The sequence below is a fragment of the Aquarana catesbeiana genome, linkage group LG06 (assembly GCF_042186555.1).
Source record: "Aquarana catesbeiana isolate 2022-GZ linkage group LG06, ASM4218655v1, whole genome shotgun sequence".
Lineage (NCBI taxonomy): Eukaryota > Metazoa > Chordata > Amphibia > Anura > Ranidae > Aquarana > Aquarana catesbeiana.
In genome coordinates this window covers 243188378-243210499 of record NC_133329.1, presented here as the reverse complement: position 1 = coordinate 243210499, position 22122 = coordinate 243188378, and the positions used below count along the sequence as shown (strand labels likewise).

Below are 22122 nucleotides of genomic sequence, written 5' to 3'. Positions count from 1 at the left end.
CTAAGGATTACTGGGAGTGGGTTATGCAGTATTAACAACTTTGTTTGCCAGTGTATCTGTAGGTGGCAATATATTATCCACGGATGCGAATAATGTAATTTTACAGGTAAGCTAAGTAAAACAGGTAGCTATGTAATTTTTCCTATATAAATAGGATCACTGCTTCTTTCAGAAACATGAAGAAGGATGGCCACATAGGGGGTCAGCATTAGGGAGCACAAGGAAAGAGGTGGTAGTAAAACATGTTTTTAAAAGATTTTATGCATTTTTTTATGTGTTTTACAGTAAGTGTATTGTTATATTTTCCACTTCTTTTTTTGCATTTTAAAAACTTAAAGCTCAACTACAGTCAGGAGAAAGAGATTATCGTTATAAAGGCATTTCCTTGCCTTGTGTAAAAATGTTGCATTCTTCCATTCTTTATTTCTCCTTCAACATGCCCCTCCTGTATCGTTGTTCTGGTTTGTGTAACCATGCCCTGCTGTTTTTTCCCTATGGAGAAATTGCTTAAAGTCACAGGTTTACTCTTTTCCTCTCATTTACTCATAGCTTATTATCATAGGTGAGGATAGGGGTGTAGATGTACCTATAAGCTACATTTCTTGTTTGAAAGCAAAATAGCTAAACAGACCAATCTGTTAATACCGAACAGCACATAACTATTACCTTGGAGTGAGTAAATTATGAGCTGATTTAAAGCTTAATTTTAAGCAAACAACTAAATGCACAGTTGAAATGCATATTTAGGAGCTGTTCTACCAGCCACAGGCTTTGTATTTCTATTCATCTCTTCATCCATTTCTGAAATTTGCAAATCACTGCCAAACGGGAGAGCCAAGTTGGTGACATGACTTTTCTGTACTGAAGTTAGTACTACAGATAGGTCTCTGCCAGTCCCAGCCTGCGATTGGACAGTAAAGAAGCAGAGAGTCATGAGGTCACCGATCTCCTCGTTAGCATGTTCATTGTCCTGTATTAACTGTTTTTTTTTTTAATCTGTCTAAATTTCAGCTTTAAAAAGATTATGATATGTGTTGGAAAAATAAAAATGCAATCAGAACTTTCTAGGTTTTATTATAGCAGTATGTTAAAACATTTCACTCATGAGAAGTGTAAATGTTTCATATTCAATTTTTATTGAAGAGATACCAAAAATGAAATTTCAGCCAGTAAAAGACAGATTGCTCAATAACTGTAATACTATTTCTGCAAGCAATATAAATGAGAATTAGATATCGCATGGACATAAATTGTATTCAGAAGTTCGACCTACAAAGAAATACACAGTCTTAGATAAGAATGAGTCCTTTATGATCTAAGGAAAAAGAAAGAACACTACATAGTTAAGTTTATTACATTTTAGACAATGTTGCTTGCAGAATGTTCAACTCAGGATTTCTCTATTTTGCTGTAATAGAACATTAGAACAATCAGCATTTTATGCTAGAAAATTACTTATAACCCCCAAGCATTATTTATTTTATGAAACCAGAGGCCCTGTAAAATAAAAGGGTGGCTGTTATAATGTTATATTTCACATGATATTTACACAGACGTGTATAAAAATGCCCTCATTTTAAAGTTTGTGGTGATACCTCACAAGTGTGGTGCAATCACCGTTTACATATGTGCACCTAACCTATGTGCGCATTTGCATGGGGGGGGGGGGGGGGGCATGTATTTTTTCTTTATTATTTTCATTTATTTTATTTAAATGTATGTTTTTTCTTCATTTAACTTTATTGCTATCACAAAGGAGTGTACAAGCCCCCTTGTGGTAGCTTTGAGCTGTGACAGGTACTCTTTGTGGAAACAACAGGGGTCTATTTCATGTCTCCCCTGCCCTCCAAGGCAACTGATCAAACACAGATCTATTTCACATTGTGATGACAGGGAGACTTACACCAACCTTTTTTTCCCTTTGAATATGCAATCAGAGGGTCCATCACACTCATCAATCCTATATGACCTTCTTATATCCATTTCCTTAACACACACATTTTCTATAGCTACTATAGCTCAAGAATGCAATTTCAAAATTCTACCAGATAGCACCGCTGCCCTTACTTACTACATAGAATTTCCCTGTTTGTTGGAACTGCCTGTTCTACCCTGGCATAAGTCACATATCTGATGGGAATGTCCATCGTTAAAGCACTTTTGGGATGTAGTCCTTAATGCATACACACTTGCGATTTCGACCAAAGTGTTCAGGACCCCATAGATAGCCCTCTTATTTATGATGCCTAAATCCTGTGCTTTTTCCTCATAGCATCGGCAAACTTATTTCAGTGGACACGTATGGTTTTATTAGTTTTATTCATATAACATGATATTATTGGCTGTCATTGCTTTTGACCTGTGTCCATTTATTATGTGTTTCCTTTCTTCAATTTTTTTTTTCTTTTTTATCTGCTTTGTTTATGTCCTATTTGAAACCTTATAGTTTAAAAACTATAAAAAAAAAGCCCACCTGAAGCTCCAGTCAAGTTACTAGGCTGAAGTGAAATCTCTTAATTGCAGGCAGAAGAAAGTATTTCCCAGTCTCCATTCCCCCAGTGATCACTCACACTGAAAAATTGTAACTTTGTAACCAATCGCAAGGTGGGAAACAGCAGCAGAGGTTGTTCTGTTTCAGACATATATGAACACAGCCAAAAATTGCACAGGCACAAGAATTTACACAATTGTGTCATGAGCCAAGATCTCAGTCCATAAAGTAGATACTGACTCTAGATGACCCTGAACAAAGCTGACTCCAACCCTTTTGGAAAGAAAAGAAGATGGCATTATAGTGCTGTGGCTTCTGTGAGAGGAAATACTTGTAATTGTTACACTTACACTTTACTTAGCAAGCATTCACTTTAAATAAATAATATACAAAATTCTGGGCCCACTTTACCAAGAAAAGCCTCTCTTGTGCCTGTCTGTGATTGAATTAGATTTTTTGTTATTTGGAGAAATCATTGGCTAAGTTCAGTTAACTACCATTCCAGTGTCCAATGAGACTGCTTTGGTAGCCAGGGCAGAAGGCTAGCAGTTGGTGGCACTTAGCCATATACTCAAAAAAGGTCAGGCCTCAGTTGGCTCATAGACAGGACTTTTACTTTTAAAACTTGGAGTACATATTTATTTTAAAGTTTTAGAATTATATATTTCATATATTTATATATATACTGGAAATTCAAGTGTTCAAAAAATAAAAATGTAGACTTCTTCTTTAGGTGAAACACATTTATGCACACAACAATAAATAGACAAAAGCTTTTGTAAAAATGTGTGCTGTACCATGATCTGCATCATTATTAAGTATTTGACACATTGGCGTTGATTTACTAAAGGAGTAGAGCATATTCACTTTACAAAGTGAATTTTTATTTTGCAAGGGAATTGCTTGCATGTGTTTGATTATAGTCAGCACAATATTACCATATTCACTTTGCAAAGCAAATTCCCTTTGCACAGCAAACATTCTCTTTTCCTTTAGTGAATCCAATCCATGGCATGGAGTTCTGACACTTTGTTAGCTTAAAAATGAAAATACTTTCTTGGCAATGTGTTTGTTGGAAGGAGATTCTCTTTCCTTCATGCGTCATGCTTGAACTGTTCTTTTTAGGTTTTGAATAGATTGGGGAATAAAGTAAATGAAGAATAAGTAGCACTGTCGGGTTTATTTTGTTGTCTCTGGCCCATTTAGGAGACTTAACTTCCCCTCCTATTCCATGACAAACACGTGAAATAAGGAACATCTTCCCATTGATCCATATATTGTAACCCTAACCTTGGCTTTTAAAAACAAGATGCTTTAGTTCTCTGTGTGCCTTCTCTTTTTCTGACATCCATGTTAATTAAGCAACTCTCTTTTTAGGTTGACTTGTGCAGCAAAAAGCTTGATCGTGCAGAACAATTGATTGGAGGTTTAGGTGGTGAAAAAACAAGATGGAGTCAAACTGCAATAGAGCTTGGAAAACTTTATATTAACCTTACAGGAGATATCCTAATTTCTTCTGGAATTGTAGCTTACCAAGGCGCTTTCACTTCTAGTTACCGACAGGTAATTATATTAGAAAAAGTATTTTGAAGTATGCGAACTGAAAAATTGTGAGATATTTTACAGTATATTATTAGATATTCCTTACTCCCCTCCAAGAATACATTGTTAAGACCAGATATAAAATGTTTAGCTATTGTCAGTTTACTACTACCATTTTTTTTATGTTCTGCTGCAACCGATGTTTCTGTACGGTGCAGAACGTTACAGGAGCAATTTAATCTTACAATACAAACCTTACAGTAGTCACAGTGAAGAAGCAAGGACACTAAGTAGACACCTAATTCTTATCTTTATTGTGTGCTTGGCTTTCCGCATGCAGTAAATGTTTGCAAACTAATAATGACAACTGTAATTTGAGAATGTTAAAATAGGGCCCCAGTGTTTTAGAATTTCACTAAATGAGTGTACTGCATAGCAAATATTTATTTAAAAATAAACAGATGGTCTGAGAATTTCTGTATGTATTTTAGGAAAGTAGTTTGTCATTTTTGAAGCTTTAACTTTCATCTACAGGGTATCTCCCAATTGTCACTACATTTCTAATGCCAATCCATGCTGAAAGTGACATTTAAGAAGGGTTTATGTATATGAATTCTAAAGCATCCTTTCTCTCTTTTGTCTTTTCTCTTTTTTTATTTCCCTTCCTCTTTTAAGTATCTCAATAGCAGAGATCCAAGGATATACTGGTATCAGTTATCATTTGTTTCATTGTATATTTGTAGGGTTCAGTGACCTGTCACGTGTCACCTTAAAGGCGACACATAAACCATGCATGCACATCACAATTGTGCACTCGCCATACTGGTTCAACAAATTTTATTGGTTAAGGTATAGAAAAATCATATAGCTGGCGTAAGTGTAATTGCTGTGTAACCAAATTTATCTTGAAGATGATTGGACTTCCCAAGAATTCTTTTTAGCAGATATTGCCTAATTGGTTTCTAAGGATGCCTACGGTATAACTTTTCTTCCATTTTTAAATCTACAACTGATCTCAACACATTTCCTATAACAAGGTCTGGAGTTATAGTTGAAATTTGTATATGGGATTTGATTGACAAATTATAATACCTTATACTATCAACTAATAGATGTAAAATTTATTTAGAGAAAGCAGATTGTTGCCTCCAATGACAGACTTCTGTTAAGATTGTCTAGAATGTAGTTTTATGAATAAACTCATAGTTTGCAAACTCTAAAGATATGGATCTAGGTGAAGTACAGTCTGACAGAGATACAGTTATTGTCAAGTGATTAATATACCAGAGGTGGATTTATTGGAAGACGTTAAGAAATGGTTCAGTTACTGTATCACTACCACTTTTTTATTTTACTAAATTTAAAACTGATATATTCTTAGGTATTAGGAGTCTCTCCTGCTTTTTATACAGTTGGTTTCCTAGTTTTAATATTAGCTGTATGTCTAATCACGATTCCAAACAAACAGATTTATGTAAATTGATAGGCTGTTCTAACCAAATGAAAATTGATAGGAATATGAAAAAAAACTTTAATGAAGAAATATTTATTTAATCCCCCTGCAGTTCCTGGAGGCACTCTTGATATCTTTCAAAGAGGGCTCTCCAAAGAAATAAAAAATTTGATTGATCCTAATCATTAACTGAACAAAACTGAAAAAGAGAAAAAGGCCCAAGGGGGAAACATCCAATCCAAGGAAATGTATAAAAGAAATGTTATGTCAGAGTTTGACAACTGATTCAACGGTTACATTTCAGCTATAACTCCAGACCTTGTTATTGGAAGTCACTGACATGAGTTGTATTAGTAAACATTTGGGAGAAAATCCTCCGAATTATATGATGGAAATTCATAAAAGCTTTACCAATTACCTAAGTGGTCCAGTTGTCTCCAGGAGTAGTTTGGTTAGAGAATCATTACATTTTTAGATTTACTTCTAAATTGCTAAGCCTCCCTCTGCAGCAACAGATCACTGCAGCAGTCATCTAGTAGTAACTATGGATGAGCTTTCGGTTTGGGTCGAACATGAGTTCGACTCGAACATTGGCTGTTCGCCCGTTCATCGAAATCTGAACATTATGGGTCGTTCGCGCCAAATTCGAGTGGCCCATAATGCACTGCGGGAGTGCAGTGCATTGCTGTATGATGATTAACCAGAGCATGCACCATGACCTGCATGCTTTGGCCAATCACAGCGCCCTCAGCTTCTAATATACTTCAGGCAGACAGGTGATTCAGTTAGCTGCAGTGTATTTAATATATATATATATATATATATATATAGAGAGAGAGAGAGAGAGAGAGAGAGAGAGAGTCAGTCTTGTGTACTGCAAACAGTTTAGCTATATCTCACTGCAGGCCGTTCCTGGTGTACTCTTTCTAATATACTTCAGGCAGGCAGGTGATTCAGTTAGCTGCAGTGTATTTAATATATATATATATATATATATATATATATATATATATATATAAATATATATATATATATACAGTCAGTCTCGTGTGTATATATATATATATATATATATATATATATATATATATATATATATATATCCACTGCATACAGTTTACCTATATCTCACTGCAGGCCCTTCCTGGTGTACTCTTTCTAATATACTTCAGGCAGGCAGGTGATTCACTTAGCTGCAGTGTATTTAATATATATATATATATATATATATATATATATATATATATATGTATATATATATACAGATAGTCTAGTAGTAGTTGCTACTACTTTCCTGGCGGTGTATACAATACATACAGTGCACCAATACTTGTTATTAAACTTCTGTTGGTGTACACAGTACCATGCACCCCTAGTGCAGTTGCTACTACTTTCCTGATGGTGTACACAATACATACAGTGTACCCATAGTTGTTATTACACTTCTGTTGGTGTACACAGTACCGTGCACCCCTAGTGCAGTTGCTACTACTTTCCTGGTGGTGTACACAATACATACAGTGCACCCATAGTTGTTATTAAACTTCTGTTGGTGTACACAGTACCGTCAGTGGCGTATCCAGGGTATGGCAGATATGGCAAGTGGCATGTGCGCCATGTGAAGGATGCGCTCATGAGTGGCTGGGCAGCAAGGTACTTATCACATACTTGCCAGCAACAGTTACAATTTTGTTGAGACATTCCCGGCTTTTGGACCTGCGCCGGCCAGGGTTGTTTCCAGAAAAATCATTTTTGGGCATGTATGAACTGGGCTGAGGTGTCTGACCTCCCCCCCTAAAAAACTTGAACCGCTTCGCTCTCACCCGGCGCCGCCCACACAGTGTGCTGGGAGGGATGTAGCAGCCAGCTACGAGCTAAGTAGATAGCAGGGGAGTCCTAGCCAATCAGTGCCCTCAGAAGTGTCAGCTGACTGCCATCACATGACAAGAGAGATGGCTGCTGCCTGTTGCATGCTGCTGATGGTGTTGGTTCCCTCAGTCCTGAGGGCGCAGAGCTCGGAAGTGTCTGTTATCCACTCTCTGGGAGCCTCAGCACCGTGCCTGGGAGGAGGGGGGACGCTGTGGCCTGGGCTGCCCAGAAAGACAACATCAAGCTGAACAGGTGAGGCATACAGGCTGAGCGGGGAGGGATATCATAGATAAGGTGAGGACAGAAGGTGGGAGCTCATTACAGAGCTGATACCAGTTGTTTGTGACATGTAATGAGGATGGAGGAGTGTTTGTGACATGTAATGAGGATAGAGGAGTGTTTGTGACATATAATGAGGATGGAGGAGTGCTCATGGCAAAGATGATATCAGGAGATGGGTCTCTCTCTCACACTGTGTCACAGCTGCAGAAGTTTAAGCAGCAGCAGCTCACCTGTCCTGTAGGCAGATCAGCCAGCACCCACACTGGTTAGAGAATTATTCCCTTGCTCTTCTCTTTATCTATTTACACTGCAAACAGGACGGGTGAGCACACTGATGATTAGACTTCTGGAAGACGCTGCAAAAGTGTGACACAGTATTCCTGATGATTTGATTTGTTTGGTTTTTATATGGCCTTTCAGGATTTGGGCTGGTCAGGCTTGGATCTTCAGACTTTTTAACCATTTATTATCTTACTAACTGTGCTTGGAAAATAGACTGTTGGTAAGCCAGAAACTGCAGTCTCCGATCATCTCCTGTATTATGTCTGCAGTCTCTGATCATCTCCTGTACTATGTCTGCAGTCTCTGATCATCTCCTGTACTATGTCTGCAGTCTCTGATCATCTCCTGCACTATGTCTGCAGTCTCTGACCATCTCCTGTATTATGTCTGCAGTCTCTGACCATCTCCTGTACTATGTCTGCAGTCTCTGACCATCTCCTGTACTATGTCTGCAGTCTCTGATCATCTCCTGTACTATGTCTGCAGTCTCTGGCCATCTCCTTTACTATGTCTGCAGTCTCTGACCATCTCCTGTACTATGTCTGCAGTCTCTGATCATCTCCTGTACTATGTCTGCAGTCTCTGATCATCTCCTGTACTATGTCTGCAGTCTCTGATCATCTCCTGTACTATGCCTGCAGTCTCTGATCATCTTCTCCTGTAATATATATATTTATATACATACACAAAGACATACAGTTACACTGACATACAGGTATATATGTCAGTGTATGTTAACGATTATGTGTGTGCATTGAGTGTGCGTGTCATTGTTTTTGTATGAGTTACTGTGTGCACCAATGTATTTTAATGACTGTGAGTGCCAGTGTTGGTATCATCAGTGATTTTTGTATCAGTGTGTGCCTGCGGACCGGTGTGTGTGTGTGTGTGTGTGTGTGCTGAGTGTAGAAACAGAAAAAAATGACTTTGAGCACATCATAGACCAGTTTGCATTAGTGAAAGCAAGGAAAGTGCAGTTGCAATTTTTATGTAGTGCCAATCCATAATTTGTTAATTGAAAGATTAAAGAGCTTGACTTATCATTTTGTTAGCTGTCTTTTCTGCTAAGGTTATCCGAAAGATGGGTTTCAAATGTTTTGACAGGGGCGCAGTTTCAGTGCTTGCCATAGACGCCATTTTCACTTGATATGCCTCTGAGTACCGTGCACCCCTAGTGCAGTTGCTACTACTTTCCTGGTGGTGTACACAATACATACAGTGCACCCATAGTTGCTATTTGACTTCTGGTGTTGTACACAATACACAATACAGTGTAGTGTGGTTTTTCTAAACAAAATTTACAGCATGTCCAGAAGGCCACCAAAGAGAGGCAGACGCTCACAGGCCACTAAAAGAGGGCAAGCAAGCTCTGTGTCTACAATCGACAGTGCTGGTCATGGACATCCTCAGCACGTGGCCGTGGGCCATGCTTGTCCTTTTTTCCTACAGTTGGCCGTGTTATTGAGCCACAACATGCAGAAGAGTTGGTGGAATGGATAACAAAGCCCTCCTCATCCTCTGTCACCCAGGCTCAGAGTAGTTTGTCTGCCAATGCAGCTGCCAAAGTGGCCTATTCCATCGGCTCCATGTCAACAGTCACTCCTTCCCTAGCCCCACCATCATGCAGGGAGGAAACCCCCAAACTATTCAACCACAGTGTCGGGTACATGCTGCAGGAGGATGCGATTGAAGGATCTGATGATGGTACCCAGGTTGAGGAAGGGAGTAACGTGAACCTAGAGAGAGGGGGTGCCCAAGAAGGTCAAGAAACTGGCAGTCATGTTCCCCCAGCTGCAGCATACTGCCAAGTTTGCTCCAGTGATGAGGAGGGAGGGGATGATGAGGTCACTGACTCTACTTGGGTGCCTGATAGAAGAGAGGAGAAGGAGGAGGAGGCACATCTCCAACAAGGCAGGATGCCCTCCAGGGGGCAGCTTAAGGGCAGCCACCCTATCGCATTACACCGCAGAGCTAAGCAGGTGCAGGGCGCTGCTGACTCCTCACATATTTTGAAAAGTTCTTTGGTGTGGGCCTTTTTTGACACATGTGCAGCAGATGGCATCATTGCTGTTTGCAACATATGTCTGAAGTGTATCAAGCGTGGCCAAAACAGCAGCCGCTTGGGCACCACAAGCTTGACCAGACATATGATGACCTCCCATGCAGTCCGTTGGCAACAGCACTTAAAAGACCCACATCAAAGAACAAGGCGGACCTCTCCTTGCTACTCATCAGCTGGGATCTCCAACCCCACTATACCTCCAGTCCTCTCAGAAACCTGCACTGAGAGGAATGAAGGTATAGAAATAGGTGTCCCAAGTACTTGCGGCCAATCTGCTAGCGCTACACCAACATCGGATTTTAGCAGGCAAATTTCCCTACCCCAGTTGCTAAACCGTCGAAAGAAATTCGGTTCCAGCCATCCATATGCTCAGCGTTTGAATGCTAGCTGCCTTTTCAGCTGATAGACTCTGCCCCCTTTCGTGAATTTGTGGAATGTGCGGTACCTCAGTGGCAGGTTCCCAAACGCCATTTCTTTTCATGGAAGGCCATTCCAGCTCTCTACCAGCATGTGGAAGGCAATGTCTTGGCCTTGTTGGACAGGGCGGTCACTAGTAAGGTGCATATTACTGCTGACTCATGGTCCAGCAATCATAGACAGGGACGTTACCTTTCTTTCACGGCGCACTGGGTAACTCTGCTGGCAGCTGGGAAGGATGCAGGACAGGGTTCAGTATTGTTGGAGCTTGTTCCACCACCACGCCTCCGAAATACCAGTGGTGATTCTGCCACAGCTCTCTCTTCCACTCCCTCCTCTTCTTTTTCCTCTAAGGCCTCTTCCTCTGCAGATTTCTCCTCTGAACCAGTGGTGCTCCATAGGCATTCAAGGGGCTAAGCAAACACTCACCCATGCGGTACTTGAGTTGGTCTGCTTAGGGGACAGGACCCACACTGGGGCAGAGATTCTGTCAGCTCTGCAGGGGCAGGCTCAGAGGTGGTTGACGCCAGCTTCAGCCAGGAATGGCTGTATGTGACAATGGCACCAACCTTCTCTCCGCCCTCCGACAGGGACACTTGATCAATGTTCCCTGCTTGGCTCACATCCTGAATTTAGTGGTGCAGCGGTTCTTGAGCAGGTACCCAGGCTTACAGGATCTCCTGAGGCAGGCCAGGAAAGTCTGTGGTCATTTCTCCCGGTCATATAATGCCAGTGCTCGGCTGGCTGACATTCAAAGAGAATGCAACCTGCCCAAGAACCGCCTCATTTATGACGTGCCCACCAGGTGGAACTCAACGTTGGCAATGCTGCAGCGGCTGCACAGGCAGCAGAGGGCCATCAATGAGTACCTGTGTGAGTATGGCACCAGGACAGAGTCAGGGGAGCTTGGCTTTTTTTCACCACGCCACTGGCTACTGATCAAGGATGCATGCACTGTCCTGTCACCATTTGAGGAGGCCACGAGGATGGTGAGCAGTGACAGTGCATGCATTAGTGATAGTGTGCCTCTTGTCTTCCTGTTGGAGCACACGCTTCGTGGAATAATGGACAGAGCACTTGAGGCAGAACAGCGGGAGGAAGAGGAGGACTTCCTTACCTCTCAAGGCCCCCTTTATCCAGATACTAGTATTCCTGCAGGCCGTTCACACAGGAAGAAGAGGAGGAGTGTCAGCATGGAGGTGGAGGATAACACTCAGCATCAGCAGCAGGAATACTAGTAAGAGATCGTTTGCAGTCCCCAGAAACCCATGGAGTTGTACATGGCTGGGAGGAGGTGGTTGAGAATCATGTGATCCTTAGTGACCCAGAGGACTCAGGATCGAATGCCTCTGCAAACCTACACTAGGCCCAATTTTCTGCCCCTGTTTAACAGGGGCATGTAATTACAATTTTTGATCAAATATTTCACAGCAGGGCTTGTTCCTGCGCTCAACAAGAGTATCTGTGAGGGGTTGCAGTGTTGTGGCACCACCACCACTGCCTAAGGCCCAATTTTTCTGCCCCTGTTTAACATGGGCACGTAATTACAATTCTTGATATAATATTTCACAGCAGGGCCTGTTCCTGCGCTCAACAAAAGTATCTGTGAGGCTTTACAGTGTTGTGCCACCACCACCACCACCGCCTAAGGACCAATTTTTCTGCCCCTGTTTAACAGGGGCGCGTAATTACAATTCTTGATATAATATTTCAGAGCAGGGCCTGTTCCTGCGCTCAACAAAAGTATCTGTGAGGCTTTACAGTGTTGTGCCACCACTACCACCACCACCGCCTAAGGCCCAATTTTTCTGCCCCTGTTTAACAAGGGCACGTAATTACAATACTTGATATAATATTTCACAGCAGGGCCCGTTCCAGCGCTCACCAGGAGTAACTGTGAGGGCTTACAGTGTTCTGCTACCACCAACACCTAAGGCCCAATTTTCCACAGAGTGTATAGGGCAGGCCGTATAGTATATACAGGCGGGCCCTATTTTCAAACATCCGACTTACAAATGACTCCTACTTACAAACAGAGGGAGACAACAGGAAGTGAGAGCAAATCTACCCCTAGGAAGGGAAATTTCCTCCTGTAAGAGTTAAAAAGGTGTCTCCACTGATGCTTTATCACCAATCCTTGTTTCCCTAATAACCCAAAATTTTCTAAATCCAATTGTCATTGGGACAGAAAGTGAGGTGAAATCTTCTGAACTGGGGCACAGACAGCAAAACAAATGTTACAGAGGTGATGATAACCCTTCCCTATGTTATCCAAAAAGCTTAAAAATTACAAACAGATTCAAATTAACGACAAACCTACAGTCCCTATCTTGTTTGTAACCAAGGAACTGCATGTATACTGCTGCTGTTCAGAGTATATAGGGCCTGGAGGCCCCCACGCCTTTTTTTTTTAAATTTGGGTGCGGTGTTCACCCTTATATCCATACCAGACCCAAAGGCCCTGGTAATGGGCTGGGGGGGGGGGGGGGGGGGGGGCAACATTACATTACAGCCTTAAACAGTTTTAAATGACTTTTATTCCTTTAAAAATGTCATTTTGTGCAGGGACTCTTCTAAACATGGGAAAAATGCGCCACTTTACAGGCATACTATAGACACCCCCCCAGGCAAGATATTTAAAGGAATATTACACTTTTATTGTTTCACTTTAACCACTTAAGGACCGCCTAACGCCGATTTACGTCGGCAAGGCGGCACGGGCAGGCAAAATCACGTACATGTACGTGATTTGCCTCTAGCGGGTGGGGGGTCCGATCGGACCCCCCCCCGGTGCCCGAAGCGGTCCCGTTCTGTTCCCCGGCGATCCGAGATGAGGGGGAGGCCATCCGTTCGTGGCCCCCCCCTCGCGATCGCCGCCGGCCAATGGGAACACTCCTTTGCTGCTGTATGCTAAACAGCAGCAAAGGAAATGATGTCATCTCCCCTCGGCTCGGTAGTTTCCGTTCCAGCGCCGAGGGGAGAAGACATCAATGTGAGTGCACAACACACTACACACACAGTAGAACATGCCAGGCACACAAAACACCCCGATCCCCCCCCCGATCGCCCCCCGATCCCCCCCCAATCATCCCCCCCCCCCTGTCACAAACTGACACCAGCAGGTTTTTTTTTTTTTTTTTTTTCTGATTACTGTATTGGTGTCAGTTTGTGACAGTTACAGTGTTGGGACAGTGAGTATTACCCCCCTTTAGGTCTAGGGTACCCCCCTAACCCCCCCTAATAAAGTTTTAACCCCTTGATCACCCCTGTCACCAGTGTCGCTAAGCGATCATTTTTCTGATCGCTGTATTAGTGTCGCTGGTGACGCTAGTTAGTGAGGTAAATATTTAGGTTCGCCGTCAGCGTTTTATAGTGACAGGGACCCCCATATACTATCTAATAAATGTTTTAACCCCTTGATTGCCCCCTAGTTAACCCTTTCACCACTGATCACCGTATAACCGTTACGGGTGACGCTGGTTAGTTTGTTTATTTTTTATAGTGTCAGGGCACCCGCCGTTTATTACCTAATAAAGGTTTAGCCCCCTGATCGCCCGGCGGTGATATGCGTCGCCCCAGGCAGCGTCAGATTAGCGCCAGTACCGCTAACACCCACGCACGCAGCATGCGCCTCCCTTAGTGGTATAGTATCTGATCGGATCAATATCTGATCTGATCAGATCTATACTAGCGTCCCCAGCAGTTTAGGGTTCCCAAAAACACAGTGTTAGCGGGATCAGCCCAGATACCCGCTAGCACCTGCGTTTTGCCCCTCCGCCCAGCCCACCCAAGTGCAGTATCGATCGATCACTGTCACTTACAAAACACTAAACGCATAACTGCAGCGTTCGCAGAGTCAGGCCTGATCCCTGCGATCGCTAACAGTTTTTTTGGTAGCATTTTGGTGAACTGGCAAGCAAGCACCAGGCAGCGTCAGGTTAGCGCCAGTACCGCTAACACCCACGCACGCACCGTACACCTCCCTTAGTGGTATAGTATCTGATCGGATCAATATCTGATCCGATCAGATCTATACTAGCGTCCCCAGCAGTTTAGGGTTCCCAAAAACGCAGTGTTAGCGGGATCAGCCCAGATACCTGCTAGCACCTGCGTTGTGCCCCTCCGCCCGGCCCAGCCCAGCCCACCCAAGTGCAGTATCGATCGATCACTGACACTTACAAGGCACTAAACGCATAACTGCAGCGTTCGCAGAGTCAGGCCTGATCCCTGCGATCGCTAACAGTTTTTTTGGTAGCATTTTGGTGAACTAGCAAGCACCGGCCCCAGGCAGCGTCAGGTTAGCGCCAGTACCGCTAACACCCACGCACGCAGCATACGCCTCCTTTAGTGGTATAGTATCTGAACGGATCAATATCTGATCCGATCAGATCTATACTAGCGTCCCCAGCAGTTTAGGGTTCCCAAAAACGCAGTGTTAGCGGGATCAACCCAGATACCTGCTAGCACCTGCGTTTTGCCCCTCCGCCCGGCCCAGTCCAGCCCACCCAAGTGCAGTATCGATCGATCACTGACACTTACAAAACACTAAACGCATAATTGCAGCGTTCGCAGAGTCAGGCCTGATCCCTGCGATCGCTAACAGTTTTTTTGGAAGCTTTTTATTGAACTGGCAAGCACCAGCGGCCTAGTATACCCCGGTCGTAGTCAAACCAGCGCTGCAGTAACACTTGGTGACGTGGCGAGTCCCATAAGTGCAGTTCAAGCTGGTGAGGTGGCAAGCACAAGTAGTGTCCCGCTGCCACCAAGAAGACAAACACAGGCCCGTCGTGCCCATAGTGCCCTTCCTGCTGCATTCGCCAATCCTAATTGGGAACCCACCACTTCTGCAGCGCCCGTACTTCCCCCATTCACATCCCCAACCAAATGCAGTCGGCTGCATGAGAGGCATTTTTATGTGCTCCCGAGTACCCCTACCCAACGAACCCCCCCAAAAAGATGTGTCTGCAGCAAACGCGGATATAGGCGTGACACCCGCTATTATTGTCCCTCCTGTCCTGACAATCCTGGTCTTTGCATTGGTGAATGTTTTGAACGCTACCATACACTAGTTGAGTATTAGCGTAGGGTACAGCATTGCACAGACTAGGCACACTTTCACAGGGTCTCTCCAGATGACATCGCATTTTGAGAGACCCGAACCTGGAACCGGTTACAGTTATAAAAGTTAGTTACAAAAAAAGTGTAAAAAAAAAAAAATATATATATAAAAAAAAAAAAAATAGTTGTCGTTTTATTGTTCTCTCTCTCTATTCTCTCTCTCTATTGTTCTGCTCTTTTTTTACTGTATTCTATTCTGCAGTGTTTTATTGTTATTGTTATTGTTATTATGTTTTATCATGTTTGTTTTTCAGGTATGTAATTATTTATACTTTACTGTTTACTGTGCTTTATTGTTAACCATTTTTTTGTCTTCAGGTACGCCATTCACAACTTTGAGTGGTTATACCAGAATGATGCCTGCAGGTTTAGGTATCATCTTGGTATCATTCTTTTCAGCCAGCGGTCGGCTTTCATGTAAAAGCAATCCTAGCGGCTAATTAGCCTCTAGACTGCCTTTACAAGCCGTGGGAGGGAATGCCCCCCCCCCCACCGTCTTCCGTGTTTTTCTCTGGCTCTCCTGTCTCAACAGGGAACCTGAGAATGCAGCCGGTGATTCAGCCAGCTGACCATAGAGCTGATCAGAGACAAGAGTGGCTCCAAACATCTCTATGGCCTAAGAAACCGGAAGCTACGAGCATTTTATGACTTAGATTTCGCCGGATGTAAATAGCGCCATTGGGAAATTGGGGAAGCATTTTATCACACCGATCTTGGTGTGGTCAGATGCTTTGAGGGCAGAGGAGAGATCTAGGGTCTAATAGACCCCAATTTTTTCAAAAAAGAGTACCTGTCACTACCTATTGCTATCATAGGGGATATTTACATTCCCCGAGATAACAATAAAAATGATTTAAAAAAAAAAAAAATGAAAGGAACAGTTTAAAAATAAGATAAAAAAGCAAAAAAATAATAAAAAAAAAAAAAAAAAAAAAAAAAAGCACCCCTGTCGCCCCCTGCTCTTGCGCTAAGGCGAACGCAAGCGGCGGTCTGTCGTCAAATGTAAACAGCAATTGCACCATGCATGTGAGGTATCGCCGCGAAGGTCAGATCGAGGGCAGTAATTTTTGCAGTAGACCTCCTCTGCAAATCTAAAGTGGTAACCTGTAAAGGCTTTTAAAGGCTTTTAAAAATGTATTTATTTTGTTGCCACTGCACGTTTGTGCGCAATTGTAAAGCATGTCATGTTTGGTATCCATGTACTCGGTCTAAGATCATCTTTTTTATTTCATCAAACATTTGGGCAATATAGTGTGTTTTAGTGCATTAAAATTTAAAAAAGTGTGTTTTTTCCCCAAAAAATGCGTTTGAAAAATCGCTGCGCAAATACTGTGTGAAAAAAAAAAATGAAACACCCACCATTTTAATCTGTAGGGCATTTGCTTTAAAAAAAATATATAATGTTTGGGGGTTCAAAGTAATTTTCTTGCAAAAAAAAAAAAAACTTTTTCATGTAAAAAATAAGTGTCAGAAAGGGCTTTGTCTTCAAGTGGTTAGAAGAGTGGGTGATGTGTGACATAAGCTTCTAAATGTTGTGCATAAAATGCCAGGACAGTTCAAAACCCCCCCAAATGACCCCATTTTGGAAAGTAGACACCCCAAGCTATTTGCTGAGAGGCATGTCGAGTCCATGGAATATTTTATATTGCGACACAAGTTGCGGGAAAGAGACAAATTTTTTTTTTTTTTTTTTTTTTTTTGCACAAAGTTGTCACTAAATGATATATTGCTCAAACATGCCATGGGAATATGTGAAATTACACCCCAAAATACATTCTGCTGCTTCTCCTGAGTACGGGGATACCACATGTGTGAGACTTTTTGGGAGCCTAGCCGTGTACGGGACCCCGAAAACCAAGCACCGCCTTCAGGCTTTCTAAGGGGCGTGAATTTTTGATTTCACTCTTCACTGCCTATCACAGTTTCGGAGGCCATGGAATGCCCAGGTGGCACAAAACCCCCCCAAATGACCCCATTTTGGAAAGTAGACACCCCAAGCTATTTGCTGAGAGGTATAGTGAGTATTTTGCAGACCTCGCTTTTTGTCACAAAGTTTTGAAATTTGAAAAAAGAAAAAAAAAAAAAGTTTTTTCTTGTCTTTCTTCATTTTCAAAAACAAATGAGAGCTGCAAAATACTCACCATGCCTCTCAGCAAATAGCTTGGGGTGTCTACTTTCCAAAATGGGGTCATTTGGGGGGGTTTTGTGCCACCTGGGCATTCCATGGCCTCCGAAACGGTGTTAGGCAGTGAAGAGTAAAATCAAAAATTCACGCCCTTAAAAACGCTGAAGGAGGTGATTGGTTTTCGGGGACCCGTACGCGGCTAGGCTCCCAAAAAGTCCCACACATGTGGTATCCCTATACTCAGGAGAAGCAGCTAAATGTATTTTGGGGTGCAATTCCACATAGGCCCATGGCCTGTGTGAGCAATATATCATTTAGTGACAACTTTGTGCAAAAAAAAAAAAAAAAAAGTGTCACATTCCCGCAACTTGTGTCAAAATATAAAATATTCCATGGACTCAATATGCCTCTCAGCAAATAGCTTGGGGTGTCTACTTTCCAAAATGGGGTCATTTGGGGGGGGGTTGTGCCACCTGGGCATTCCATGGCCTCCGAAACTGTGATAGGCAGTGAAGAGTGAAATCAAAAAGTTACACCCTTAGAAATCCTGAAGGCGGTGATTGGTTTTCGGGGTCCCATACGCGGCTAGGCTCCCAAAAAGTCCCACACATGTGGTATCCCCGTACTCAGGAGAAGTAGCTGAATATATTTTGGGGTGCAATTCCACATAGGCCCATGGCCTGTGTGAGCAATATATCATTTAGTGACAACTTTTTGTAAATATTTTTTTTTTTTTTGTCATTATTCAATCACTTGGGACAAAAAAAATAAATATTCAATGGGTTCAACATGCCTATCAGCAATTTCCTTGGGGTGTCTACTTTCCAAAATGGGGTCATTTGGGGGGGGGTTTGTACTGCCCTGCCATTTTAGCACCTCAAGAAATGACATAGGCAGTCATAAACTAAAAGCTGTGTAAATTCCAGAAAATGTACCCTAGTTTGTAGACGCTATAACTTTTGCGCAAACCAATAAATATACGCTTATTGACATTTTTTTTACCAAAGACATGTGGCCGAATACATTTTGGCCTAAATGTATGACTAAAATTGAGTTTATTGGATTTTTTTTATAACAAAAAGTAGAAAATATCATTTTTTTTCAAAATTTTCGGTCTTTTTCCGTTTATAGCGCAAAAAATAAAAACTGCAGAGGTGATCAAATACCATCAAAAGAAAGCTCTATTTGTGGGAAGAAAAGGACGCAAATTTCGTTTGGGTACAGCATTGCATAACCGCGCAATTAGCAGTTAAAGCGACGCAGTGCCAAATTGGAAAAAGACCTCTGGTCCTTAGGCAGCATAATGGTCCGGGGCTCAAGTGGTTAAGCATTATTAAAATCACTGCTCCCGAAAAAACGGCAGTTTTAAAAACTTTTTTTTGCATTGATACATGTCCCCTGGGGCAGGACCTGGGTCCCCAAACACTTTTTATGACAATAACTTACATATTAGCCTTTAAAATTAGCACTTTTGATTTTTCACGTTCGAGTCCCATAGACTTTAACCGGGTTCGTGTGTTCGCACGAATTTTTGGTCTGTTCGCATGTTCTGGCCACGAACGGAACCGGGGGGGGGGGGGGGGGGGGTTCGGCTCATCCCTAGTAGTAACCAACTGATCATTATTATAAGGGATCTGCTTCTGCAGAAGTGTATGGGGGCTGGATTAAATCTCTCAATCTGATCCAGCCCTACATGCAGTCTGGGACATTCTTTTTAATTAAAATGACATGTTAAGTCAGCATTTTATGTTAGAAAATTACTTAAAGTGGTTCCAAAGGTAAAAGGTTTTCTACCTTAATGCATTCTCTGCATTAAGTTAAAAAAACCCCTTTAATAGTGGCTCCCCCCCCTCCCCAAATACTCAGCTAAACCCTATCTTGGTCCAGCACTGTGCACATCTGCAGCAGCACTTCTCCCCTCTCCTGGCTCTGACAGGCTTGGTTGAGAGCAGCAGTTCCATTGGTTCCTGCTGCTGTCAGTCAAACCTGTCTGCAGAGAGTGGGGGGCGGGCCCGAGCCAGGCTGTGTGACACTCTGAAGTGAGCATGCACAAGTGCCCCCATGGGAAGCAGCTTCCTATGGGGGGCACTCAGTGGCAGGGGGGAGGAGCCATAGACTCTGGCAGACCCAAGAAGAAGAGCGTCCAGGCTACTCTGTGCAAAACCATTGCACAGAGCAGGTAAGTATGACATGTTTGTTTTAAAAAGAAATCAAGCTTTACAATCACTTTAAAGCCCCCAAACATATATTTTCTTAAAGCAGGAATTGGTCAAATATTTTTTAAGACTAAATACACTAAAACAATCTAATACTCAACGTTTTGGTAAAATATAAAAGATAGGCTTGCATCAAGTAAACAGGTACCAAATATGTCAAGACCCCTGAAACAACCTATGGTGAAAAACTACTGTAACATTTTTCATGGGTGGTGCGTTAAAAGTTTTTACAGGTTATAATTTTAGAGTTAAGAAACAATTATGCCCATAGAATTATTTCTCTCACTCTGATGTAGCGATACCTCATATGTGTTGTGCAGTCTCTGTTGATATACACATGGGGGACCTATGCTTGCTTATGCATGTATGGGGGAGATGGGGGTGCTTTTAAATTTTTTACATTTTATTATTTTGTTAAAATTTTATTTTTTTACGCATTTTTATTTATTTTTCATTTAACTTTATTTCCATTACAAGGGGGCTAACAAGTCCCCTATGCGATAGCATGGACAGGATCTTTATGGATGCATCAGAGTTCTATTAGACCCCCAATTTCTCTCCTGCCCTCCATTACAGCTAATTAAGCACAGATCACAGATAATGCTAGGCAAGGAATGATAGTTCTGAAACTGGAAGTGACAAAATCATTGTCACTTCTGGGTTCTTTAGTCAGAGAGGAGATCAAGGAACAATATATTCCTTGCAGGTAAAAAAATATGCATTTATTATTATTTTTTTAGGAACCCGTAAAGCATTGCACCGGTGCTCAGCACCGGTGCAAGATCTATGGCGAGATGCTACAAGACTGGGAACTTATTATATGTTCCACCCTAAGAACAGGTAGAACATGTAACATTTTCCCAAAGGTGAACGTATCCTTTAGGTTATATGATTAAATGTATTTAAAAAAATAACTCGCCACTAAACACAGGTCCCAAAAAGTTAACTGGATGGCATTTGTGTGGACAGTGTCATTCAGCATTTTTTATATATAAACCAGGACAAACAGTGGGGTTGATTTACTAAAACTGGAGAGTGCAAAATCTGGTGCAGCTGTGCATGGTAGCCAATCAGCTTCTAGCTTCAGCTTGTTTGGTTTTGTTTGAGCTGCACCAGATTTTGTACTCTCCAGTTTTAGTATATCAACCCCAATGTCTTTGCACAAAATCCCTTCTGCCTAAACCAGGCTTACTATTATCTACTAACTATTTACACAAACGTAACCTGACGAATGCTAGTCTGAGGCTGAGGATAAGCCTTTAGACTCCTGATTCTGAGTATATCCTTCTAAATATACTCAAGAGGCAGGTACTCAATGCAGAGCAGGTCTCCTTCCTCCAAACAGCACCTTCTAATGGCAAGGCATTGCTAGTGGAAAAAAGACTTATTCTCAGTATAAGTAAACCATCATAATGGCGTTTTCAAGCTACTGAAACAAGTGCATAAATATGTTTAGTGAAACTGCAGTTCAAATTTAAGTGGTTAAAGCACTGTTAAATGTGCTTAAATGTATTACTGTCTTCTGGCCACATATACAGTATTAAATGTCCATTTTCTTAAACTTTTTTTATTATCTCCTAAGTGCTGCATCAAGGGTTACTTGCAGCACCAGGAAAATCAGACTGCACACAAGCAGCCAAGCAGCCGCTCAGCTCCCTGACACACACCCCTGAACACTTTGAACACTTCCCTAATCAACAAGTCTGCTCAGAAAACTAGAATGATGTTTAATTAGGGCAGTCTTCAGTGGGGCATGCCAGATCTCAGGACAGCTTATGTGAAAGAACATGGTCCAAATCGCCTTTGCGCTGAATTTTTTAACTCTTGCAGTAGCACTTAGGTAGTAAGAAAAAGATAAAAAAGAGACATTTATTCATGCATATTCAGCCTGACTTCATTACAGTAATAGATTAAGAGGGCTTAATAGAGCATTAGGTTGAAAGGGTAAGAAGGTAAATGAATTCTTTTCATAAACAATATACCCTAATGGCTGAGGAATTAAAACAAAGAATACTTTAATTCTGGGACATTGTACAATGGATTTCAATCTAGTTAGCAATTGTCCCTGCATTTTATACAGTATAACAGTTATATTTTGATCAATGTGCTTTTTAGAAATTAGTTTAGGAGTCCTAGCACAACACAGATGAGTAGATTGAAACCTAGAAACAATTTCAAGTACAGTTAAAGCTTTGTGCACATACATATTAAAAAAACAAAAAACAGTCCAGCGACCAGGGATTTTTAACTTTTTTCTTTGCTAGG

General features: G+C 42.0%; 1 protein-coding gene across 2 annotated transcripts in view; it reads left to right on the top strand.

The window, feature by feature from the left end:
- The window catches only part of DNAH7 (dynein axonemal heavy chain 7), a 607644-nt gene that overhangs the window by 353433 nt on the left and 232089 nt on the right, over positions 1-22122 (top strand). For both annotated transcript variants that reach the window (XM_073633106.1, XM_073633105.1), the window contains exon 45: positions 3869-4054. In XM_073633106.1, coding sequence (XP_073489207.1) covers positions 3869-4054 — 186 coding nt within the window. The remainder of the gene's footprint in view (positions 1-3868; positions 4055-22122) is intronic.